Source organism: Ceratina calcarata, unplaced genomic scaffold, assembly GCF_001652005.2.
Source record: "Ceratina calcarata isolate Rehan_Ccalc_2016 unplaced genomic scaffold, ASM165200v1 scaffold53, whole genome shotgun sequence".
NCBI classification, from domain to species: Eukaryota; Metazoa; Arthropoda; class Insecta; order Hymenoptera; family Apidae; genus Ceratina; species Ceratina calcarata.
Genome location: NW_017176451.1, coordinates 696,346 through 721,641, shown reverse-complemented (window position 1 = coordinate 721,641; position 25,296 = coordinate 696,346). Strand labels below are relative to the sequence as shown.

Genomic DNA, 25,296 nt, shown 5'->3' with positions numbered 1-25,296 from the left:
GAATCTAAGACAATGGCTTCGTTTGTGCTATATGTATCCGAACAGAGAAATCACTGTTAAAATAGAAGTATACCCGAGGTAATTGCACGCCTAGAGATAATTAGCGTTCAACTAATAAATTGGCGTTCGACTATACAAGCACGTAAGAAAGAAAGACACGTACCGAAAGTGGATAGCAACGTCGGTGCCAACGGGAGAACTTGCCAAAAGTTCTGCGTAGGACAAAAAACCAACGGGTGCTGAACGGAACAAATAACAAGGGGAATTAATGAAAAACTTATGCATAGTGCAGCAGGCGATTAAGTATGCGTTGATGGACTAATGATGCGCCCACGGGAAATCTGGCAAGCAATAAGGAATAATACAAATAACTAATAACGAATTCCTATACTTATTCATTTCATAGACCTTATCATTTTTTGTTGAGTGATTGCAGTTGACATTGTGTACAGGATGTATGATAAGTCAATTCCTCTGGTTGCCGATTCGCACATTAACAGTTTCTATACATATACTTACGTAGGCTTTACGCGTCACGATCTACTGACACGCAAGGTGTTAATATTTCGTGTGCATATGTGCATACGTAATTAAGACCGACTATCAGAGAAGCGGTTGTAATTATCCTGTTTATATAATTGCGGGATGGAAATTATACTGCATTTCAATGGAAGCAATGATGGAACACAGCATAGTACGTAGTACATGTTCTGATCGAGATCATCCGGACTTCTGCGTAAAATGAACAACATTATTTTACTTGTGTGAATACGATATCACGAAAGTCTTCTTTAAATCGTCATCATCAAACATTCTTAATTATTCGACCGTTACCCGATCCGAATAAAAACGAGTGACAAGGGAATTGATCCTAGTTGTTAGAGTTCAATCGAGAGACAAAGATGTACGCATGTATATGTATATGTATAATGTTAATTTTCGCTTATGAAGCAATGAGTAATTGACTGTATTTTATATTTAATTATTCGTTACTTTCAGCTAATCTTTAATTAAATATCATTACATGATTTAATTCTTAGATATATCTCGTAAGCCACAAAATATTATGTACACTGTACATAACATCAAGATGATTCACAAACAGAAATACAATCAACGTCTACATTTGTGTATAATGAAGCCAATTCTCTAAATAATTGTCTATCACTTCTCACAGTATATACACAAGTATTCCTGTTTCAAGCCTTAACTGTATTTGTAACAGAGAGATTAAAAATACTAATTTAAAAGATGGTAATATATACTCGTGAAAAATGTTATGAATTTTTCATATAAGTATATACAATTGTAGAGAAATGTATTACATACTTATTTCAAGAATATTCATCACGTAAAGTTCTCTTACGCTGTGGCTGCAGATTATCAGTATTCATATTTCAACGATAACGTTTATAAGCGCCAGCTGTGAGTGTTATTAGAATTGGATCAAAACAAACCGGCGTCCACTGTGCACGCGCGAGTTAACAATTTCGTAACGATAACAATAATAAATAATAATGAATTAATAAATGAAACAGTATACGTATACGAATCGAACATACAAATGGCGTGTAACGAGAAAAAAATACAAGGCAACAACGGTGTAACATCTAAACGTGACGCGCAAAGAGATAAAGAGGAAACGAACTGCGAGGAGATCAAAGAGACAAGGGAAGAACAGTACCGACACCGACCTGACAGTCGTGAAACCGCTTGTGGAAGCAGTGGTCGTCAGCGTTGCGCAGATGTGTGCGTGCCACGTGTACGTGAATCGGCAAATGCGAGGTGGGGAGTACCGCTCCACCCTCCGCCCCAAACACTGAGTTGCGTCCAGTACTTGTCGACCATATGGACATCAGGCTCGATTCTTGCGCGGCTCTGACCAACGCTAAAAAAAGGGACAAATAAAACGTTCTTTAGAGAAACCACTTTCGAATTTGAGATTAGTTCATTATATCAGTGATTCTTAACGAGAAAACTTGTTTGTAATTCTGTGAATTCAGCATTACTATATCTGTATATATTCGACGAGGAAAAATTGAAAAATAATTAAAATCTGATTGCTATCATTATCATAGTTTATATAATATCGATCGATCAATCGAATGATAAGAGTGCTGCATACGCATAACGTTGAAGTTCCATCGGTACCTATTGCGCAAATAATACGTCTCCTGCGATTTGCTGATTTTAAACCGTCGCTTGTGATCCTATTTCGTAATAACTATCAATCGAAGTGAGTCATTGACATTTATTTTCGTTACGGTCATTATACTCACGACTTTAACATTCTTAAAAATACATCGGTAGTTAGAAAAGTAAATAACACTGCAAATAAAAATAATTTACACTAAAATCATTTAATTATTTGTTGAAGATGAAGAACGAGGTAATCGTTGATTAGTACCGGCAACATTTTTTAGTACGTCGTAATTTTTAAGGATAGTTCATTTTAGCGAGTTTTAAGTAACAACGTTTTAAATAACTATTCCTGTCAAGTGAAGAAAGAATAATAAACTGGTCAAAGATAAATATCCGGAGAAAGAGAGATTCTTTACAATGCTTTTTACCATGTAAGATAAACATGTTGAAATATGTTTTACAGAATGTTTCAGTCCATACAAATAAAAAAATACATTCTTTAATAAAAGTTATTACAATAACATTATATAATTATAAATATAATAGAGTGTCTATATGTATATGTATAAAATATCCATAGCCATTAATCGCAAATATAGAATGAGATGAATAAAGCAAAGTATAAGTAATTACAAACCAGTTCTTCTGGAAAAAAGACGGAAATTGCATCGGACAAAAGAATACATTAGTCATATAATATTTAAGACAGTATTGAACAAATGTACGCTTAAAAGGAGTTTCGATTAAAACTTTATATTCTGTGAATTTATCCTTTTTATCCATTCTCATATACGTATAAATACCTATTTTGGTTGTGACGTAGAAACCAGGTGAATCCTAATTACATTGCACGAAATGATTCACAAATGGCAGCAGATATAAATACACGACTAGGTAGAATAGAGAAAAATTCCAGTTTTAATTGCGGTTCATTGTAAATGCCAAGATAAAATAGTATACTGCGTACGCCTTAGATCTAGCATTTCTCGCAGAAGAAACCCATAACGGGCAATTTAATCTGCATTACCTTTGAATGTGTTGCAGCTAATATCGTACAGAGATACGTGCCAATATCACTAAAAATACAGAGACCGCAGAATGCGTAAGAGTGCTCACTGTTACGGCTCACGTACGAAATTAAATCGCGATTGAAGCAGTTAAAGGAATACGATATTTGTTTCTGTGAAGAAAAATGATAATACTAGTTCGTACGCTATGCACGATGCTAACAAATTGCTGGGACTGTTTCGGCAACATGTTTGAGTCAGTCGTGACTACAAAGAATGTTACTTATATACATTCGTTGTCAGACTGAAGTGAAAGAATTTCATAAGAGTTACATTCGCAATCGTAATGACATGAGATTAAAAAATGGACAAAAAAATCATAAATTTCTCGTTTGAACTTTCGGCTAAAGCTGGATTCATTTATATGAGCGTAGTACAGGTTATGTTTTTTTTAAAATATAAAGGAGCGGCTGTTAAATAGCGATTATATTTACCTTTTTGAGGCCGCTTGGAGGTGTGTGCGAACAAACGCGTGAATCCATCACGGAGATCAACGCACCACGCACTTTCACACAAGCAGACATAAGTAAAAGGAATTCGGTGAGGAAATGTTTCGCGAAGAGTAGAATATTTATATTCAATTATACATCGCGAAAGTTAATATTTGTGATATCGAAACACCTCATACAGTACCACCTAAATCTAAATGACAGCGGCGAAAGACACCATAGGCACCAGCCACCGCAGCGTACTTACTGAAACTAAATAAGAACGCCGGACAGGATACAAACATAGAGCAAGTGTGTTCGCGACAGACCACGAAGCAAGCCGACGATAGCCGATGGTTTTCAACCATCTACGAGCTGAATTTGCGATAGAATAATGCAAAAGTACAGTTCATTTTGATCATCTTTTATAAAACATATTAACTATCATTAATTTTGACCACCCCCTAATAATTTTAATAAATATGATATTTTACTTGCATATGAAATTCACATGTAACTTCAGTTGTGCATTACCATAATTATGCTTTTAGTTTTAATTGCCAACGAATGCAGAAAGTTCTGTATCAGTTATACGTTACGTGTGTATTAGTTTTAAATTTACACGTATTTTAAAAATGATTTGCTTATCAATGTCTGAAATAATTTATTTGTTTAATATTTTTCGCGTTTGTTTTAACAATAATGGTAGTTGTAAGATATAAAATATCGATGAAGATAAACGTGCATCTGCAAGTGCGCAGAGAAGAAGTGCCTAATACGGTATATGCCTGGAAGTATGACAGATGGCGAAACAAAATAGCTATCGTACTAATTCATAAGCACTTTTTGATATCGTAACACAATATTTGCAGACATTTATCTACCTTAAAATGAACGCCAACTGTCGATACCAAAAGATTATTTTTTAAAGTAAATTTAATACATAGTTGAATCTGGAAAGCAGACAAATTTTTTCTCAGATCTTACAAAGGCATTTAAAAAATCTGAAATCGTAGATATATGTGTTATTACGAAATGTGAGGAAAAAATAAATCGCAGGTTCTTAAGAGTTCTCGTTAGGTGAAACGCAAACTAGTCGTGGTTAGTAGGTAAGTATAATTTTATAGGTTTTTCGTCGTGGCAAGAATCCAGAACAGTGGCCAGTTCTATCGCAAAGGAAAGGCCTCACACGCAGTCATGGTCAGGGCACTCCTATCATACCTGCTGTTACCGCTCGCTCTATTTTAAAACCCAGTTCCTACGATAGAAATTTTGAGGAAACCGTTCGCTTATTTTCTAGCTTTGCCTTGGTTTAACCGATGTCAGGTGCTCGAACATGCGTAGAAAGATGCATCGATCATAAACAAATACATGCTCGATCCTTTGAACATCCTGTGGTTTTTCCTGCTCGCATCAATAAATACCGTAGATTTGTAAAATCCTTTTATATAACTGTTTAGAATTTCCGCATGGTACACACTGATATCTAAATTATGCGAATTGTTAATGCCTCTGTGGAGAACCTTTGATTTACAGCGGAGGACGTTGCAGCGAAAGATAAACTTGATTCATCATGGAACGGGGCAAATGTAAATAAACGTGTAACACTAAGTAAGTGACAGGAAAATCAATTGCCTGGAGGAAAGCCTGAGGACAGTATGTACTCGTCTTCATATAATTTAGAAGATATCAAACGAAATGGAAGAACAATCGTTACATACATTTTATAAATTTTTATAAACTTTCATTATATAAGACTATTAAGTTAGCTTTAGAACATTTTACAAGAGTAAGTAAAATGTTTTCATCATTTGACGGACTTAACAGTAGTAGTAGATAATAACGCGCACTGAAGTGTGATTAATTGTTACAACGAGTCGCATTAAACTGTTAAGTCTCTTACTACGATACCATTAATACACTGTTGTTCTAGAACTGCAATTAAAATATGTAGTATACGTTGTCCGCAAACACATTCCTTCAATAATTCCTGTGAACTGGTACCACGACTATTAAGGTATATCAAAAGTTAGTATTAGTAATGAAATCTCCGCGTGTTCGTAACAAACAGACTATTCGCGCGGTGTGTATCCTGCTATTATTGCCAAGCGAGTGGCTGTCATGTGTACACCAATGATGTGATTTACGAGATGCAACAAATTGGAATAAATTGGAGCTTCCACAAAAATTTACATGAATACGTTTTCTCGTGAATAAAATCTTTTGTTTGCGATACAGTGCAAATAGTGGGAGGTGCCTTTGTAGTCATAGCATATTAAACTGCATGGAAACAATTGAAAATATTACTATTAAAAACATATGCGTAACATAAAAGCGATAAAATTAAATTTATCAACGTCGAGATAACGAGTAACAAAAAATTTCATTTAGAGTTAAGGGATTAAAAATTACTAAATCCGAATTATGTTCCAGGAAATTCGATAACTTTTAATACATTTGATATTCTGCGTGAGTCACATTCATATTTTTCGTACACTCGTACACCGTATGCAGATTCAATCGCCATACACATAATTAAATGCGTGGGAATGAAATATCAATTCAGCGGATCACTTACAAGAGCGATGCTCAGGTCGTCGTTGTGCTTCCATGTTTATCCAACAGTGGCTTCAATTAATTGATGATTAGATCGATAGATAGTTATTTCGTTGTTAAGAACCAAAAATGAAGTTACATGAAGTATGAAAGTACTGCCTCGACTCTTCTACCTGTAACTGCGTTCTATTTCTCTGGATCTTTACCGCTTCAGCGCGCGAGTTGAGTATCTTTAGACTGGTAAGCCAGCATTGATATGGGTACACAAGTTTGTATTCACCAAGTTAACATGGTTTGCACTTGAGATGGAAGGTAGTAGAAGTGACGAAGTCTTTTATTCAAGAATATGATAATCCCACTTTATCACTGAATTTTTTAAGATATTTCTTGAAGCGCAAGAATCAAGCGTATCTCTTCACGGACGGCAATGAAATAAGAAATAAAACTGAATGTAACATTCGTGACGGCGTCTAGTTAAACTGTAGCGGTGTATATCACTCCGATAAATGATATTTATTGTCCCCGATTTAGACGTCTGTATTTCTTGAGTGCAGAAATATAACATAGGCGCGATTCTTACAACGCGAAAACAAAACGAATCATTAATCAATTAAATCATCGAATCATTGAAGACAAAACGGTGAAAAGTACCCGAAATATGCAGTACGGTATTATTGTATTCAAATAACCATGGCGCAGCACTGATCGTGAATGTCACGTTCGAGCAAGTCGAGACCGAGAGAAAGGTGTTTTAGGAACCAGACATTCCTACTTCCTTAATAACTTTTCCAGACTACTTAGTGTTCCATATCGTGGCGCGATCTTCTCTGGAAGGCATAGCTCTTCACGACTGAGAAAATTTAGTATATTCTGTTAGCTTTTAAGAGTAGCCATCGGGTGTGAGATGTTTATTGTTAGTACAGACCGATATTACGTGAAAAAATTAAATTTAAAATCTTTTCGAATGACTAACGAATAGTAAATATAATCGTTCCGATTTTTCATTACAAATTAACGTAACATCTATAATTATATTTGGTTTTAATTTAGAGGATGCCATTGGTTTGGCATCAAAAGAAATAAAGATTTAATATAATATTCAGTGTTTCGGGTCAGTGGCTTCAAGGTATAAACATAAACGTGCTCGGCTTGGTTTCCGCTTGGAGCCTTGACTCAATTTCCCGCACTTAACAATGAATGCACGGATTTCTTACGTAACAAAAAATGGAGAAGGTATTGGATATACATATAACTTCCTCTAGGATTCCAGACTAATTTTCCGGTTGGAATATTTCCAGAAAAAAAGATGGATTTGTGGTAAAATTGTTTAGACGCACGAAGACAAGAAACGAACTCGTAACACTTTTCTTGCATAATCGCAAAAGTCCAGATATAACAAAAATAACTAATCATAATTACGTGTACTATGCTATTGATATGAACAACAATTTTCTAAAATGTAGGTGTATGACAGTCTTGAAATAATACAGAAAAACGTTTATGTATGGAGCAAACTTCAGCAAACCCATTCAAAATTTAATAATTTATACATTAAACATGAGGCATCGATACGCGACAGTGCGGATGACGTAAACATATGAAATCGGTCGGGCAGTAAGAGAAATTTTAATGTTTTAATACATCACATACTAAAGTAACTATTCTTTCTACAAAACACATTAAAACGTGTCAATAATTAAAATGTACTTTTGTGAAATCATATCAGGAACGAGAACAATCAGAGAAACAGCACAGCAAATAAAAGTCTGCGAAAATAGCTTCTAGTAACGATAGTCTAACTATCACAAAAACGGAGCAGACAATTAAAATGTAATCAACATTCGCGTAGTCGTTGTTACTTAAACTATGTGCAGGTTAATTATAGGGAATCACTTACTTAACGGAGTTCTGGCTCTGACAGCAATGGAATTTGTTTAACCTCGATACCGGTGAATGTATTCTGTGTCCGTACGTTAGTTTTTCTTGTCGAAATTGATGCCGGCACAAAAAGCCGATAACGTATTGTTCACAAATGAACCGCATTCTTCGATGCGGACACGACCGAATTATTTACGTTTGCGTAAATTACTTTATTTTCTTGAAAACTGATTAACTGAAATGTGATTAGTTGGACTGACACCGTTGTAATTCTAAAACGCGTGCAAGGAACTACATATTCTCTTTATCATTCTACGCCATAACTGGGCGCGCGGACGAACGACGGCTCGAATCATGAGAGATCGATCGAAGTCGAGGTAGTAGTCAATAATTTGCGCAACGAAACGTAGAAACCCCACGGTAGATGGTGCGACAAGTACTACTCGTCACGGCGGCACAGAATTCAAGTTTCAGACTCCCCTCCACTGATTGACCCGAAAATTTCTTATAATAGAATTATGGATCAACATACGTAAATGAAAGCGGAAAATCCGCAAATCATCAAGGCTATGATACAAATACATGCATAATAGAAACACTGTGAGCAGCAGAATATCAAACGCTTATGTTTATGAATACGGAACGTTAAGAGGTTACTGTCATTCTACATTGTATATGGATACATATGTAATATGTAATACTAAATGTTATAGAGGAATAGATCAATTAATAGTGATCTATTAATAAATTCGTACGAGTTATTGTTCCACTAATGAGGAGAATTACCTATAACTCTATCGTCTTCTTTAACATTTAACTATTTAAGTATTTAATATTTAACTATCGTTTCTAGATAACTTTCGTGGTGAAGACACAACAGATGTAAAAGAGAACTAAAATCATCTTTGCAAGTTTAAGATATTCTCTCAATATATTTTAATAAAACGTCGGAATCATTTGAGATCTTCTGTTTTAAAACGATTTCTACTATACTCTTCGTAACGAAGAAGTTGGCAAACAATGTCACACAGTGTTTACTCACAAACTTGCGCGTATTCGAAACGATCCAATCCTACATTGCATCGTTCCCAGCGCACGCTGTATTCCGCGGACGAGGAGGAGCTCATTTAGTACCTCGTCTTAGCAATGGTTCGATGAACGAAGACTAATCGTTGAGTCGGCAACGATTTTTCGGATTCATCGTCGACGTCCTCCCCGCCAGGGTGAATCTGGATACAAAAGGAGGTGAGTGGTGGGGTGCGTCTTGTGGCAAGGTAGTAGCGTTGGTATCGGGAATACAGCGACGGAACAGGACGGTACCATTCTTTGGGTGCCGGTCAACGAGAAGCAGTCATTTTTAGTTGAGAATTGGCTCTCGAACTGGAGCGCGCGGTCGGCGACGACCGTGAGAGACACCTGTTGCGTCATCAAGTAAGCCGGCTACCGCGAGAAATGCGATGCGCTATTATTCGAACGTGATCGCGCGGCATTCTTCGTTCGCCAAGTAACAACGTGACTCGGTCACTCAACGGCTTTTCAATTACACGGGAAGAAAGAAAAGGAAGAAGGTTCTTGGAAGTACAGTTCAAGACTCATCGTTTCCCTCGGTAACGTACCTTAAACTTCTTTCTTTTGATTGTTCGGGATATACATGTACATACGTTTACGAAATAGTGACTGCAATGCTCGAACCGGTCAACCGGAATTTGCAACGTTCGATTGCAACACTTGGTATCATGAACGGCGAGAGTTAAAGTTCCATGTTTGTTATCGATTGTATTCATTAAATGATACTTATTACAGTGCATCTTTTTTATATTAATACTTAATATCGGAAAATACTATCGGCAAGAGAGAAACGCTTTTGTGTTTTGTTCTCTCTAAACTTTCAACTGTATCTCCTTAGTCACTCATCAATCGTCTTTTCATGATGTACTGTACTATGATGTACTAACATTAAGCACTTCGGTCTCGCTCTAACAAGATTATACGGTTATTCCTCTAGTGTAACAGTAATTTCGCACCGTGTGTGAATAGTTATGTAGCGAATCGGTACTAAATATTCAGAGAGGATCGTATAGTTTCAATTTCTCGTGTTACTTTCCATCTTGATACTTAAATGACTCAGAGAGAGAGAGAGAAAAAAAATATATATTTATAAACTGTTCTTGTTGTTCTTTCTATTCACGACAACCAGGAAAGGCAAATTTTATATTGCTCATCCTAATTCCTTTCCACGGATTCCACAATTCTGATTTATGATCCGCAATTTAATGCACATACGTTGAATCTAGCATCCATCACAATTCTGCAGCGGAAATACAAATTCTGCAGAACGACAAGCAAACATTTACTGTTGCTAAAGTGCAACTCAAGTCCCGTCACTGCGTGCATAATAACGAGTTTGATTATCATACAGTAACACGCGGGATCTATTACGTTAAATCAACAACGACATTTCGCATCATTATACTTTTTATTAGGCTATCAAGAATTTTAGTGTCTTATTCAGCTATTTTTAACAGAAATTAAGGGCCGACAAAAGAAAGGACTTGACATCAGGCATCTCAAGACATAGATAAGTTTCATCGGTTAGAAGCGAATTGAATAAAGAACCGTCACTGACGAGGAGAAACCTGAACGCGAAAGTTCACCCACCAGGAAGAACTATTCAGGATCAGAACAGTCCAGGATTGACGAAAGTCTGTATAAAACAGGAAAGCAGGGATGTCGAAGGCAGGGGGATTAGGATTAGAAGATGATCAACGGTTTGCGCTGATGAAAGTAAGTCGAGGCTTCGATTAGAAAGAACTTGTATATGCAGGGTCAGGGTCAAGAACGGTTTACGCCGGAAAAATTGCATATTCGATGAGTTTTTAAATAGCCATTATTTTCGATTCTTGAACCGAACAGTATCCGTGATTATCAAATATTTATACAAGTTGACACTTCTGTAATACTATTATAATAAGCATATTTAATTTACAAAATTTTTATAGATTTGCTTGTATCGCCTTGTATAAACTGAAAAATTTGCTGATTAACTTTATTTGAATAAATTAATTATAATTACTTGACTTTTTGACCGATAACGATGTAAGAACTCTCTATAACACTAAAATGGAAATAAAAAAAAACTTATGATGATTCAGTTTTCAATGTAACTTAAATCTGAAAAAGTCGAAATGATCAGCAAGTTCTTATGCCGTTTTTGCATAAAACAAATATCGTACGCAAATTTTAAAACAGAGTAAATAGAAGAAATATGAAATTGCATCAGCTCGTTACAAACATTCAGAAAGGTTGCAGGTAATTTGAATAGATCTATAATCCAACAAAGAAAAATTCCTTCTTTTTAAAAATTCTCTGCAAATAAAAGATACAAAACACGGTGACGCAATAATTCTGCATGTACACATTTAGAAGAAAAATCAAGTAAACATTTACATGCATATGTCATTGTTAAAAACATATGTGTATATTGAAACGCATAATATTCATGATGGCTATCATATTTCTATTCATCTGAATGATTTTATTGTCGTATCATTTCATCGCGTTAAAAAATGACGAAAATCTAATCTCATCACCTCTAATATAAGTAAGATCTGAAAGTTCAAAAATCGTGAATCTATGACATATTTCGATCACTTTACTATCCGATAATGAAACTAATGAAGTTATGTTGTGAGGCTCACCCTATATAAGAATCTCGTATGATAATCGAGAACTCTGTCCTCGATACATATAAACATCGGTACCGTGGAATTTTCCATTTTGCGTCATTTTTACTATGAATCACGATAACTTTGATAATTTTCCAACATAACATAAAGATTTAATTTTAAAACACAGCTATCATATTCTAAATTTATTTTCACATCCTTTGCAAATTATTGCTTGATCGAAAACTTCATTAATGATATCATTGCTCAATTTGTTTTCAATTCTAATGAACCGTATAGGTGTGACTTGAAGTATCAGAATACCAGAATATTCAATCAAGGAACTATCGGAGACGAGGATAGTACTTCCTGCGTCTCGTAACTTTCATTTTTCAGTGTCGATAGCAAATACAGTTTTCGTTACAAACTTTCGTTGTTCGAAAACGTGCCATCAACTGAAAGATTTCACTCGTTGGCTGGTAATAATCACATTACTGGGTACCCCTTGGGTAAAACACTTCTTCCTTAACTCTTCACCGCGATTTCTTTTCCTACATCTGTCTGCACTTTGAATACCTTGATGCTCTCTTCGCGCAAGAGATAGTTCTTCCTACACACGTAGCTGTAGTTTTTTTACTCACAGCCAGGAGTAAAGAGGCACCTCTAGAAAAACGGCACTTTCTTTACCCTGAGGTTCTCCGAAAGTACATAGACAGACAGCATGAGTATCCCAAATAAGTCTGTGTAGGCATATACGTTGCGCTACAACGTGACACTGTTGGAGATTAGTCGCATACATTCTCACAATAAATCATCTGTTCCGTCCATTTAGCTTTTACTTACATACGATCTTGTGTATAGATCTGCTTCATCAGGTCTGAGAATTGTGCCACATATGAAAGAGATGAGGTGAACGGTACGTGTATCAGACACGTTTCATCGATCGACGTCGTCGTTCGCACAAAATTCAAGAGGACAGTATATGTATGGTGATTGCATACAATGATGTACAAAAGCAAATATTTTTTTTACTAACTCAATTAATAGATAAAAAATCGAATGAGGAAATGAGGATATTAATTATGTGCAGCGCATATAATGCATAAAAATATATAGAATATCAAAAATAGAGGATATATTGCTATGCTTAAATAATAAAACAAATTGCTGTTTAAAACTAATATCATAAATATTTAATTTTGCATAAAAATGTGTATTCTATCGATGACTTAATTTGCGAAACTTTCGCTTGATAATCACCTTAGTCTGACAGAGAATTAAGCAATTTACGCGGAAACAAAGATCACGAAGACTCTTGTAATCATGGTAATTACATGGGAAGTGTGAGTAAATAAAAAACGTCCAAACGGTTAGGGAAAAACATAGATTCCCGGTATCTATTCGCGTTGAGAGGCATGTGAGGAAAAAGAACCGGTCGAATGACGTGAAACAAACGTAAGATTACAACGCAATTTTCTGATCTTCGTACTTTTTACTTTGGTTCTCTTCCGTTTTATTTATTTATCAATTAAAATATCGTCATGCAATGTTATCTGCGACGCCAGAAGAGACAAAGAACTGGAAAACACGGAACTGCATCGTTTCGAAAGACACACGGTAGACATACATATCTATAATTATAAGGAATGTATTAAGTAATTTTAATTTTCCCCCACCATTGAAAATTTGAGTTTGAAACCTGAAATTTTATGACATGAGAGAGAAAAAATATATTGGACTATCGTATCGATGACCTGTATTTCGGTTGTGGGTAACTGCATTCTGTTGACCCGTTGAAAAATCTGCGTGAAAGTAAATACACGTGGTTTTGTGAACTGCGCGAAATAAAACGGTCACTGATTTTTGCACTGACCGTAAAATTATCGGTACACTTCCCAGAAAAACGATTTGCTTTCACTACAAATCATGTACAAGAGACATAGCAACGATTTTTCAATGTTTCTATGTTGTACGCGGATAGATAAATCGGACATAAACCGCACATGACTATAATTAAGCCAGGCATTTCATTCTTCATTTTATTACTGCGTAACGTAATTAAATTATGACATAACATTGTCCTTTAATAAACTAGTATGTATATGCTTAAGTAATGACACCAATAAATTATGTATTCTTAAAAGCCAGATGTCATAAAAATTGTCAAAATTAAGAGAAATTCATTCCTATTAAAAATAATTTTAATTACAAACTAATTTAGATAAATAGATCTAATATATACAGATTACTACCAATATACATTACTTCTGGATTGAATCTCTTAACTCGATGATAATTATATTGCGATTCCGACAAAGTAATAAAATAAAGAATTGATTCCATCAAAAAGAACATTTCATTTCATAATAACGCAACACGATTGTACTAAGTGAGGGTTGAACTTTAATGAAAAACCCATTAAATTACTTAACCGAATAATTTATACGAACTTCTGGTTTCAGTTTAGGCGGACGGTTCAAGACGTTCTGAAGCAACCGTATCATGACGATCACTTTCTACTGCGTTGGCTCAGAGGTATGGATTCTTGAAATTTACTGTAACCATTCGCGGAGTTACTCAATATGACATGCATTACGTGTATATCGCATGGAAAATCTATCGACCGTATCCTCACGATTGGAGTTTTATGTACCAATTTATTTTATTATGACTATGAACTGATTTACACGACGATTGGTTGCATCCGAAGTGCAGCTGATTCAGTCTTCGGTCTTTCTTTCCAATATTTATATTCGACTGCGAAGTTCAAAGTCAAAGAAATTTTTTAATCAACGTAAATACGTACTTTGTCATTGTTTTTATCGAAATGACATGTTAATTAAATGATTCACGTCTTTTCAGTGCGATAAATCACGTTCAAATTGAGTCACTCGCCCAACTTTTTGAAACACCATTATTTATTAAACATCAATTTCAAATATGTAACATTATTTCCGACATTCGAATATTGTGTATAAAGTTGTCGTAATTTTCAGCAAGAAAATGGGATCCAGTTGCCGCAGAAAAGATGCTACGCGAGGTAGGTATATTTGTATTGTACTGTATATTTTTTCTGCGTTACAATTACCTAGTACGTTCTCATTCTGCGCGGTGATTGCATGACTGAGTGAAGCCGTGTACGGCTTGATAGAAGGAATAACAAATAAACATCTCCGCTTTGAAAAAGTCCTTCTACGACAAACTTTTCGAAAGGGGGACACCAGGTTGGGACTTGTGCACACGTACTTTCACATATTTCTTATGCATCGTATTTCGTATACATCGTACAAAATTAGCTAACTAAACATTTAATCAACAAAATTTGTAAGATACTGTTTCATTCTAATTACATTACTCAGTAGTTACTGATTATTATTTTTGTTGAAAAATATTTAAAGGAAGTAGACATGCATGCATACATATATATTGTATGAAGAATTCTCTCTCATTTCACACTCTGACAATAATAAGTGAAGAGAAAAGAAGGAGCAGAAGAAGCTTTCAGCAATACAAACGAATGCAGTCTTTCACCGTAAAGCCTTTGCTTGCATTCAAAACCTCTCTTATATCTACAAATGAATTTTTCTGCGGATTCGTAAAAATAATCGAACTTTAGAGCAGGTATAGTTTGGTAAAGAAATTCATCATTAATACTGAAACGGCGAATGCAATTTTTCATACATTGCGAAATAAGGTGGTGCAATACTACCCGCATCGTGTCATTATCGATTTCTAGAATTAATATTGCTCAAAAATGTACGAAACGTTCTAGTGCCACGGTTCACACACTCGTTACTTTCCTTTTTCTTTTCGGGACGATTCCGGATATTGCAATACATTTGTTGCAACGATGTTTCCTTTCTCTTTTCAACTCTAAACGTCTAATGTCACCAATTTACTACACGCACACAGAACCAAATACTTTTAGCCACTGTAACTACTCAAAGATTAAAGATAACAATCTTTTAGTCTATGGAGTGGCGGAAACAATGGGAAGTAGACAAATTAGCCGATTGGGATCCTCCTCAAGTCTTAAAAGATTATCTGCCACATGGTTTGTGCGGTTTCGATAAGGACGGAGCTCCAGGTGAACTCTTTTTTTCCTAACACAAGAATCTATGTACTTCGAAATAATAAAGTAGTACGAAATCAATAAATTCGATATTTTCGTAGTGATCGCCGTATATTTCGATGCACTCGACATGTACGGTATACTGCATGTTGTTTCGAGAAGAGATATGATAAAGGTTACTATAAAGCTTCTTGAGGACTATCTACAATTATGCAGAGAACAATTGGAGAAACATGGTCCCGCGGCTGGCCAAGTAGTCGTGGTTTTTGACATGCAAGGATTCAATTTGAGACAATATCTCTGGAGACCAGGTACTATCTCACGCATCCTTATACTTTCATCTCATTAATTACATGTTTAATTTTATTTTGCAGCTGGAGAAGTCATAATTACCTTGATTCAAATGTATGAAGCCAACTACCCGGAGATCTTAAAGACGTGTTATATTGTTAATGGTATATTTCGTGTAATTACAATCACGCGATACGATTCTGACTACATATCTTTCCATTTCTTTTAGCCCCGAAAGTATTTGCTTTTGCGTTCTCGGTAGCTAAGAAGTTCATGAATGAATATACTTTAGCGAAGATACAAATATATAAAGCGGATCCGGCTAAATGGCAGGCAGCAGTACTGAGCAATATTTCCAAAGACCAATTACCTGCCTACTTTGGAGGTACTCTAAAAGATCCTGATGGCAACCAGAAACTTGGAACCAAGGTGAAGACATCAACACAGTATCTGAATATTTTTAATAACACATTTAAATATGTATAAAGCGTACGAATTTAAGAAACTGTTATATGTAATCAGATTTGTCTTGGTGGGAAAATTCCTCTTGAGATGTATGCGAGCAATACGGAAAAAGATAATGAGAACATGACAACTGTTATGATAAAAAAAGGTGGAAAACTGGAACTCGACATGCCAGCATCCGAGATGGGATCTGTATTAAGGTATAATCCTAAACAAACACTCTCGATTTAATTCGCGATTATTAATTGCGTGCGATTGTAGTTGGGAATTTAGAACCGAGAATCACGATATTAGATTTGGTATTATGAAGAAAGATAATAATGGGATGCGAAAGGAAGTATTACCCATGCGGCGAGTAGCCGCTCATCAATTAGATGAGATTGGGATTCTGAACTGTGAAGTGCCTGCTACATGTAAGTAAATATTATGGGAATGGATGAATAATCGACAGAACATTGGAGACTGTTTATCTTATCTGTTTCAGATTCCGTTATCTTTGATAACACTTATAGCATTTTGAGGAATAAGAAAATCCATTATTCTGTGCGAATCATACCACCGTCAGAAGAAATGGCACCAGCGACTATGTCGTAATTAATAGTAATTAACAACGAGAAAATGCATTCCATAAAATCTGATTAGTACGTAAAGGAAATAATGATTTTATGTTAATTGTTACTTTTTTGGTTACTTATGTTATATTTTAATACTAAAAGTTGTTCCATGATACTTCCACAAATTTTATATAATAATTTATTTTACTTGTCTTATATAAATTTATCAGAATTTATTAATTTATATTAAACATGTTATAAATATAAAAAGTTTATACATATATACTTTGCAACTATTTGCACAAATTTGTAGAAAGAAGATAATAACACTTGTAAAAACAAGGAAGATAGGAGATATACTTCAGTTTATGTAAATGAATAAAAAGACAATCTTTTAGAAAGAACAACTCATCGTTTACAAACTACAAAATACTGCTATTACTTTCACTTACAGAATGGCTCCCTTGTAATGGTTGGCTTCTTTTTAGTATAACATGTAATAATAAGTTATTTAATCATCCTCATCCGTGAGTAACATTTCAATAAGGTCAACCTTCGAGCATTGATCACCTTCCAGACGTTTTTGTGTATTCCATTTTGATAATGTAGGAAGAACTTTTAGTTTTGTAGTAGAATTCGTTCTAAATGGACAATTCCAATCCTTCCAGCTGAAGAAGATAAAAATAGTTTTAGAACATTATGTTTACAAGAATTATAATTAGTAAAAACTATATTTGATGATAATCCTTACAATGCTCGATCTCCGACTTCAACTTCAACTATATGTGCTACATCAGGTGCCGCTTTGAATCCACTTTCTAAAAAGGGTTCCGCTGTAAAAGAGAAAAAATGTCTTGTTTATACAGAATGTATTTTATAGAGAATTTACAGGAAGCTACTGGTAGGCATTTTAAGGGGTGATTCTACAAGGCAAAATAAGGCAAAGGTCGAGAATAAAAATAGTATTTAAGTCTTCATTTTCTAGTTATAAACGATTAAAAGTTGCAGAACACTATGTATGCTCAGATACTATGAAGTTTTTCTTACATTTACAACATTCACCCATATAAAACTTAGGTTATGAGTTAGAAAATGACTACTATTAGACAACCGTATATACATACCTTCAACGCAATCTGAACACCAGCTTTTGCCGTTAGGAAGTTTCTTACCGCTATAAAGTACATAGACCGTTTCGTTAGATTTAAAATTTTCCATAAATTTAAGAAAATTTGCGTATCCTTCGACGTGATGTCGTACGACCATTTTCTATAACTGTATTTACGAAGTATAATATATAAAAACTGTAAAAATTGTTAATACCAAAATTGGTATTGTTCAATGCAAGATTGCAAGATATGTATGTAAGTACGTATCAACTGGTATCAAATCAACGTCATCAGTCATGACATCGCGACATGGCGATATCCAAACGAACCCTAAGCGAAATATTTCCAGACGTCGTTAATTGATCTGATAAGAAATGGATATTGTTACTAGTGGACAATAGAATCAAATATGAAGTATCACAACGTAACGTACTTCATATACATATATAGCATCTATTTAATTAATGATGAATGAATTGCTTGTAACGTTTTTCTTGTATATATGTATTATTGTATAAGTCAAGTTTTATTAATAATGAAACCATTCTTCGACATTTATACACACGTATATATATATGTATATATATATGCAGTATGCATCCATGCGCAAATGTTTCCATATTTAAAAACAAGTTCGTAGTTTGTACGTTTGTATATATACATACATGTTTAATATTTAGTGTCTAAATAACGCATAATTTCAACAAACACCGCACTGTCAATTTTTTTCATTAGTGTGGAAACATCCTGACGGTTCAAACGAGCCGCGGTGTGTCAATAAAAATTTGGCAACGATGCGTAGAATTCCGTAGTTGTCGATTACTCGTGGAACTTAAACCGATTGGTCGGAATCACGCAGCCTCCCACTCCGATAACTTGACAATGACGAGCTCCAGCAGCCAATCGGAGTGTACACGAGTGAGGCGAGGGTGTTTGGTATGCCTTGGGACAGGGCAGCTTGTTCGCAGTAATTCAAGGTTTTGACCGTGTAACAATATTGTTGTGCTATCGTCGTCTGTTGCAAAAAGAAATAATTCGCGTTCTCGACGGCCGCGGGATATCTTTTGTGTTTTAAGTTCAGCCGCGTATAGAATGGCCGCAGTATTCGATATCGAATTGCACGATGCGGATACGGTAAATAGGGACGAGTCGGACGATGATGTTATCGAGATCGGAGAGGTAAAATATTATCATTTGCACGTACACATGGGAGCATTTCTTCAGCCTCTTTATTGTTATTTATTATTTCCACGTTCGGTTAACACACTATTCCTTCACGTTTCTATTTTCGCGTAGGAGGAGTACGATGCCAACCCGAACGTGAATGAGATAACCGAGTGAGTAAGCTCTCTCCTTGCTGTTTTCTGTATACCTACATACATATACTTATGCATTGTATTGCGCGTGAAAATATTTCGCGTGCCTCGCGGTAGCTGACTGAATTTTTCTGTTGCGTTTACCAGTTCGGAAGGTTGTGAAACGGTTCCGATATCAGAACAGAATGTCAATCGCGGACGGGAAAGAGCTGGACCACAGGATTTCGAATTGTGTAAAGTTATCGGGAAGGGTGGTTATGGCAAGGTCTTTCAAGTGCGTAAAATAACGGGTAATGACAGTGGCACGATTTTTGCAATGAAGGTAGGCGAAAAATTAGATTTACTTTTTTCTTCAGCTTTACACTACAGCTTTTTTATCAACATTGTACGACATCGACAGATGTCGTAATATGAGTGAAAGGATATTTTCGATAAAACTTTGATTTTCGTTTCTGGATTATATAAGTTCTCTGTTTTTACTTTGATTATTGCAAGATATGTATGTAAGTACGTATCAACTGGTATCAAATCAACGTCATCAGTCATGACATCGCGACATGGCGATATCCAAACGAACCCTAAGCGAAATATTTCCAGACGTCGTTAATTGATCTGATAAGAAATGGATATTGTTACTAGTGGACAATAGAATCAAATATGAAGTATCACAACGTAACGTACTTCATATACATATATAGCATCTATTTAATTAATGATGAATGAATTGCTTGTAACGTTTTTCTTGTATATATGTATTATTGTATAAGTCAAGTTTTATTAATAATGAAACCATTCTTCGACATTTATACACACGTATATATATATGTATATATATATGCAGTATGCATCCATGCGCAAATGTTTCCATATTTAAAAACAAGTTCGTAGTTTGTACGTTTGTATATATACATACATGTTTAATATTTAGTGTCTAAATAACGCATAATTTCAACAAACACCGCACTGTCAATTTTTTTCATTAGTGTGGAAACATCCTGACGGTTCAAACGAGCCGCGGTGTGTCAATAAAAATTTGGCAACGATGCGTAGAATTCCGTAGTTGTCGATTACTCGTGGAACTTAAACCGATTGGTCGGAATCACGCAGCCTCCCACTCCGATAACTTGACAATGACGAGCTCCAGCAGCCAATCGGAGTGTACACGAGTGAGGCGAGGGTGTTTGGTATGCCTTGGGACAGGGCAGCTTGTTCGCAGTAATTCAAGGTTTTGACCGTGTAACAATATTGTTGTGCTATCGTCGTCTGTTGCAAAAAGAAATAATTCGCGTTCTCGACGGCCGCGGGATATCTTTTGTGTTTTAAGTTCAGCCGCGTATAGAATGGCCGCAGTATTCGATATCGAATTGCACGATGCGGATACGGTAAATAGGGACGAGTCGGACGATGATGTTATCGAGATCGGAGAGGTAAAATATTATCATTTGCACGTACACATGGGAGCATTTCTTCAGCCTCTTTATTGTTATTTATTATTTCCACGTTCGGTTAACACACTATTCCTTCACGTTTCTATTTTCGCGTAGGAGGAGTACGATGCCAACCCGAACGTGAATGAGATAACCGAGTGAGTAAGCTCTCTCCTTGCTGTTTTCTGTATACCTACATACATATACTTATGCATTGTATTGCGCGTGAAAATATTTCGCGTGCCTCGCGGTAGCTGACTGAATTTTTCTGTTGCGTTTACCAGTTCGGAAGGTTGTGAAACGGTTCCGATATCAGAACAGAATGTCAATCGCGGACGGGAAAGAGCTGGACCACAGGATTTCGAATTGTGTAAAGTTATCGGGAAGGGTGGTTATGGCAAGGTCTTTCAAGTGCGTAAAATAACGGGTAATGACAGTGGCACGATTTTTGCAATGAAGGTAGGCGAAAAATTAGATTTACTTTTTTCTTCAGCTTTACACTACAGCTTTTTTATCAACATTGTACGACATCGACAGATGTCGTAATATGAGTGAAAGGATATTTTCGATAAAACTTTGATTTTCGTTTCTGGATTATATAAGTTCTCTGTTTTTACTTTGATTCTCGCAAACAAACTTTGATATTTTATATATTTATTGCTTATTGGTCTTTATTTTCATTGTAAGAAAAAAACATGTGTAGATAATTTTATTTATTAAAAACTTGATTTTTTACGTGTTTTATTCATTTGATATTACATGCATTTAAAAATTAGGTCTTGCGCAAAGCTTCAATTATACGAAACCAAAAGGATACTGCACATACCAAGGCTGAGAGAAATATCCTAGAAGCTGTAAAGGTAGATAGAAATTATACAAATTTTGACAAATCAGATGATTCTTTCGATTCCTTGCCATCTGTTTGTCATACAATACATGTACGATCATCATCTTTTGCTTCAATAAAAAAAACAATATTCTTGGATTTGGCCAGCATCCTTTCATCGTAGACCTTATGTATGCTTTCCAAACTGGTGGCAAATTGTATCTGATTCTGGAATACATGTGCGGGGGTGAATTATTTAGACATTTAAATGATGAAGGCATTTTTCTTGAAGAAACTGCTTGGTAAGTGAAACTCTAGCAAAATTTTGCTTTACTAATTGTAACTCATTTAATTATTATACATTTCATTCTCACAGTTTCTACTTATCAGAAATAATATTGGCCCTTCAACATCTTCATTTACAAGGAATTATATATAGAGATTTGAAACCAGAGAATATCTTGTTGGATGCAGAGGGACATATAAAATTAACTGATTTTGGCCTATGTAAAGAGCATATACAAGATGGCACCGTTACTCACACATTCTGTGGGACTATAGAATATATGTAAGAAAATTTTACTAATTGCAGGTTACTGAAATTTAGAATCAAATAATACTAATGTTGAAATTTGTCTATCGGATAAAAGGGCACCCGAAATACTAACCAGAAGTGGACATGGTAAGGCAGTAGATTGGTGGAGTCTTGGAACTTTAATGTATGATATGCTTACTGGCTCAGTAAGTATCATTTGCATTTTTGGATGATAGATGAATATAACAAGTCCTTTCAATCGCGAGTATTTACCTTTCAGCCACCATTCACATCTGATAATAGAAAGAAGACGATTGAGAAGATTCTGCGCGGGAAGCTGAATCTTCCACAATATCTGACACCTGATTCCAGGGATCTCATCCGTAAATTGTTGAAGGTTAATTTTGTGAATTAAAAGAGTAAACTGATCACGATCATTTACTGATACAAGACCTATTTCATATCTAATCTAATTTACAGAGACAAGTTGCACAAAGATTGGGATCTGGCCCGTCTGACGCTGAGCAGATAAAAAGTCATCAATTTTTTAGGCATATCAATTGGGACGATGTAATTTCGCGCAAATTAGAGCCTCCTTTTAGACCAACGTTAACAAGTGAGGACGATGTGTCGCAATTCGATAAAAAATTTACGACATCTGCTCCAATAGATTCACCTGCTGAGTACACACTAAGTGAATCCGCCAATAGAGTGTTTCAAGTAGGTTGCTGCATTCAGCGTTTATGAGAGACATGCGTGACATTCTTAACCAATGCATTTTAATTGATTCCCTAGGGTTTTACTTACGTAGCACCCAGTATATTGGAAGACACGTATTCGCAGCCGCGGATAATAAACGCTAGAAGTCCTCGTAGAGGCCATATGCGTGGTTTTTCTCCGAGAGGAACACATTTTCATTTACATAATAATCATGTACAAAATCATAGGTAAGCATGTACAACTGTATTTCAATTATACGTCACGATATCGTGCGCAAGTGCGTTACGTAATTCTACTTGTGTTAAAATATGTGTTCATTCAATTCATGGCTTGATAATCGACAATCGGTGGTAACTTGTAGACATAATGGAGTCGGGCATGGCAACATGGAAGACACGGAAATGATCGAGATAGGCTAACTGCCATTTATTTCATAGAGAAAAGAGAAAGAATGCTTAGCACTTCGGCCTAACTGCTGAATATCCATGACCGATCCTTGTGTCTCAGGGAGGGATTTTATACAAGATGATAGATGGAGTAGCAAGAGGATAGGTTCAGTCATCCAGTACTTCATTGGATATTTAGCAGTTAAATTTAGCTAATTTTTTTTTAAATCAAATCTAATTACGATAAAGGTACTAATTAAGATTATACTGCAGAGCAGTGATGCAGCAGTTCTTTGGTAGCATGTGTAATTGAAGATATATATATTACGTTGCGAGTAAAGAAGTTCTCGAGAGGTAAATTAATCGCGGAAAGATTTTTTATTTACTTATTTTACCGTTGATTATTATCCATGAGAACGAGTTCTAATTAGATGCTAATCAGATGTACGCGAATGTACATTATAGTCGAAATATTTGCATACGTTTCATTAACCCGTTAATACGTAATCACTTACTGTGTCTTTTGTACATGTACATATATGATATGCAGGTTGGCTGGATATTCATATATATATATATATATATAGAGAGAGAGAGAGATAACTAACGCGAATGTCATTTATGTTAAGTGCGACTGACTGAAAAATTCCAGCACTTTTAGAGATCCATAAATTATACTGTTAATACACGAGGTATGAGGTTCAACCATCCTGTAATACTTGTATATTTAAAAGTCTGTACACGTCGCATGTAATCCCGTCGCGTTGTACGCATGCTTCGATGTAATTAATTAAAGAAGAAGAATGGATAAAAGACAGATAGAGTTAAATGACAAAGAATTTTGAGCTGTCGCAATCGCTCCGCTGCTCAAAATTCAATACCCGGTTGTTCATTTAAGAAAATATTTTCAGCAGTAATAACGTTTCCATGGCAATAATGTGAATAATAAAACGTGTCTGCTCGGTGTATAGTCATAGACAAAACATTTTACGTAATAACTTGCAATGGAATTGCATTTGTACAATTGAAAGTTCCTAATGTGGTGTGAGTTTGAAACCTACAACCCATATTCCAAACTTCAAATATAACGTAACATTTGTATGACTCGTTTATTCATTGCACGAAAACTGTTATTAGTTTAACCATTTAAATGCCTTACAATTAGAGAAAGAAAAGGGGAGGAAGCTTTTGTTTCTGTTAACGGTTTCGTATGGTCATTAACTAAAAAAAAATAGTGCAAGAGCAAAGTTACCATGGTAACAATGTTACTGCGAAATGTTGACCTGCTATTACCAGACATAAATATCTCGTATTTAATGTTCGTGTTTACACGCTATTCAGTGTGACATCATATTGTATCGCAATTTATTTAAATAATATCTATTTGTTACGTATATATATTTGTATATTAACGAAAACTAATATATTGGTTTTGACGTACACACACGATTCACTAGTAAAGATTAAAGGGAAAACAATGATAGTGTAAAGAATAAATGTTTAGAGTGACTCGGCGTCTGCTCACCAAGAAACTTCAAACTGCCCAAGTGTTCACAAGCCATATTAGCTGGCATTACAATTTTATCTATATATTTACTACAGCGAATATACACGTACACATATACGATCGAAATGTTAGAAAAATTGTCTTGATATTACATTTCGATTATGCATACTACAAGATTAAAAAATAAATAAATGAAACAAACACGTGTGATTATATATACATGTACGATATACGATTATACTATTCACAATTGTATTATATAAAAAAAAATGTGCATTCGAAGAACATTATTTATAAGCTAATTTGTCCGTACGCAATCGAGTGATGTATTTTCAATGTCAAATGAGAATCT

General features: G+C 35.2%; 5 protein-coding genes across 6 annotated transcripts in view; 3 read left to right on the top strand and 2 right to left on the bottom strand.

Annotated features, from left to right (window-relative positions):
* Positions 1–6,663, bottom strand: part of LOC108628609 (calcium release-activated calcium channel protein 1) — an 11,382-nt gene extending 4,719 nt beyond the window's left edge. The window contains 4 exon segments of the mRNA XM_026816611.1: positions 164–226; positions 228–239; positions 1,695–1,888; positions 6,216–6,663. Coding sequence (XP_026672412.1) covers positions 164–226; positions 228–239; positions 1,695–1,888; positions 6,216–6,249 — 303 coding nt within the window. The 5' untranslated portion in view covers positions 6,250–6,663.
* A 2,587-nt stretch (positions 6,664–9,250) lies between these two features.
* Positions 9,251–17,525, top strand: LOC108628630 (SEC14-like protein 2). Its single transcript, XM_018030698.2, has 11 exons — positions 9,251–9,678; positions 10,597–10,855; positions 14,199–14,271; positions 14,733–14,776; positions 15,706–15,823; positions 15,910–16,119; positions 16,183–16,263; positions 16,329–16,528; positions 16,622–16,764; positions 16,826–16,977; positions 17,049–17,525. Exons 2-11 carry the CDS (start codon positions 10,799–10,801, stop codon positions 17,156–17,158), a joined length of 1,188 nt encoding a protein of 395 aa, XP_017886187.1. The 5' UTR covers positions 9,251–9,678; positions 10,597–10,798; the 3' UTR covers positions 17,159–17,525.
* On the bottom strand, positions 16,451–18,535 carry LOC108628631 (thioredoxin domain-containing protein 17). 2 transcript variants are annotated; one of them, XR_003389637.1, is made up of 4 exons: positions 18,243–18,535; positions 17,870–17,951; positions 17,571–17,786; positions 16,451–16,549 (listed from the first exon to the last, which is right to left on the bottom strand). XR_003389637.1 is itself a non-coding variant. In XM_018030699.2 (3 exons), the coding sequence occupies exons 1-3, from the start codon at positions 18,382–18,384 to the stop codon at positions 17,630–17,632; spliced, it is 381 nt and encodes a 126-aa protein (XP_017886188.1). In that variant the 5' UTR covers positions 18,385–18,535; the 3' UTR covers positions 17,337–17,629. The 2 variants fall into 2 exon arrangements, 1 of the variants encoding a protein (XP_017886188.1); XM_018030699.2 differs by lacking the exon at positions 16,451–16,549 and having other exon boundaries at positions 17,337–17,786.
* Positions 18,536–18,754: 219 nt separating this feature from the next.
* On the top strand, positions 18,755–20,024 carry LOC108628621 (ribosomal protein S6 kinase beta-1-like). Its single transcript, XM_018030685.2, has 3 exons — positions 18,755–19,406; positions 19,524–19,564; positions 19,691–20,024. Exons 1-3 carry the CDS (start codon positions 19,320–19,322, stop codon positions 19,950–19,952), a joined length of 390 nt encoding a protein of 129 aa, XP_017886174.1. The 5' UTR covers positions 18,755–19,319; the 3' UTR covers positions 19,953–20,024.
* A 597-nt stretch (positions 20,025–20,621) lies between these two features.
* LOC108628620 (ribosomal protein S6 kinase beta-1) lies at positions 20,622–25,159 on the top strand. The gene is made up of 11 exons (XM_018030684.2): positions 20,622–20,970; positions 21,088–21,128; positions 21,255–21,429; positions 21,747–21,830; positions 21,965–22,098; positions 22,173–22,364; positions 22,447–22,537; positions 22,612–22,728; positions 22,812–23,051; positions 23,127–23,278; positions 23,413–25,159. The coding sequence occupies exons 1-11, from the start codon at positions 20,884–20,886 to the stop codon at positions 23,468–23,470; spliced, it is 1,371 nt and encodes a 456-aa protein (XP_017886173.1). The 5' UTR covers positions 20,622–20,883; the 3' UTR covers positions 23,471–25,159.
* The last annotated feature ends 137 nt before the right edge of the window (positions 25,160–25,296 follow it).

What these genes read in the sequence shown, in the direction of transcription:
- LOC108628630 (XM_018030698.2), top strand. Translation starts at nt 10,799, where the DNA reads ATGTCGAAGGCAGGGGGATTAGGATTAGAAGATGATCAACGGTTTGCG. An exon ending in AACGGTTTGCGCTGATGAAA is followed by an intron (nt 10,856 to 14,198) that starts GTAAGTCGAGGC and finishes TTCTGGTTTCAG; the next exon opens with TTTAGGCGGACGGTTCAAGA. An exon ending in GAGATGGGATCTGTATTAAG is followed by an intron (nt 16,765 to 16,825) that starts GTATAATCCTAA and finishes GTGCGATTGTAG; the next exon opens with TTGGGAATTTAGAACCGAGA.
- LOC108628631 (XM_018030699.2), bottom strand. Translation starts at nt 18,384, where the DNA reads ATGGTCGTACGACATCACGTCGAAGGATACGCAAATTTTCTTAAATTT. An exon ending in GTGTTCAGATTGCGTTGAAG is followed by an intron (nt 17,952 to 18,242) that starts GTATGTATATAC and finishes TCTCTTTTACAG; the next exon opens with CGGAACCCTTTTTAGAAAGT. An exon ending in GAAGTCGGAGATCGAGCATT is followed by an intron (nt 17,787 to 17,869) that starts GTAAGGATTATC and finishes TATCTTCTTCAG; the next exon opens with CTGGAAGGATTGGAATTGTC.
- LOC108628621 (XM_018030685.2), top strand. Translation starts at nt 19,320, where the DNA reads ATGGCCGCAGTATTCGATATCGAATTGCACGATGCGGATACGGTAAAT. An exon ending in ATGTTATCGAGATCGGAGAG is followed by an intron (nt 19,407 to 19,523) that starts GTAAAATATTAT and finishes ATTTTCGCGTAG; the next exon opens with GAGGAGTACGATGCCAACCC. An exon ending in AACGTGAATGAGATAACCGA is followed by an intron (nt 19,565 to 19,690) that starts GTGAGTAAGCTC and finishes TGCGTTTACCAG; the next exon opens with TTCGGAAGGTTGTGAAACGG.
- LOC108628620 (XM_018030684.2), top strand. Translation starts at nt 20,884, where the DNA reads ATGGCCGCAGTATTCGATATCGAATTGCACGATGCGGATACGGTAAAT. An exon ending in ATGTTATCGAGATCGGAGAG is followed by an intron (nt 20,971 to 21,087) that starts GTAAAATATTAT and finishes ATTTTCGCGTAG; the next exon opens with GAGGAGTACGATGCCAACCC. An exon ending in AATCATGTACAAAATCATAG is followed by an intron (nt 23,279 to 23,412) that starts GTAAGCATGTAC and finishes GGTAACTTGTAG; the next exon opens with ACATAATGGAGTCGGGCATG.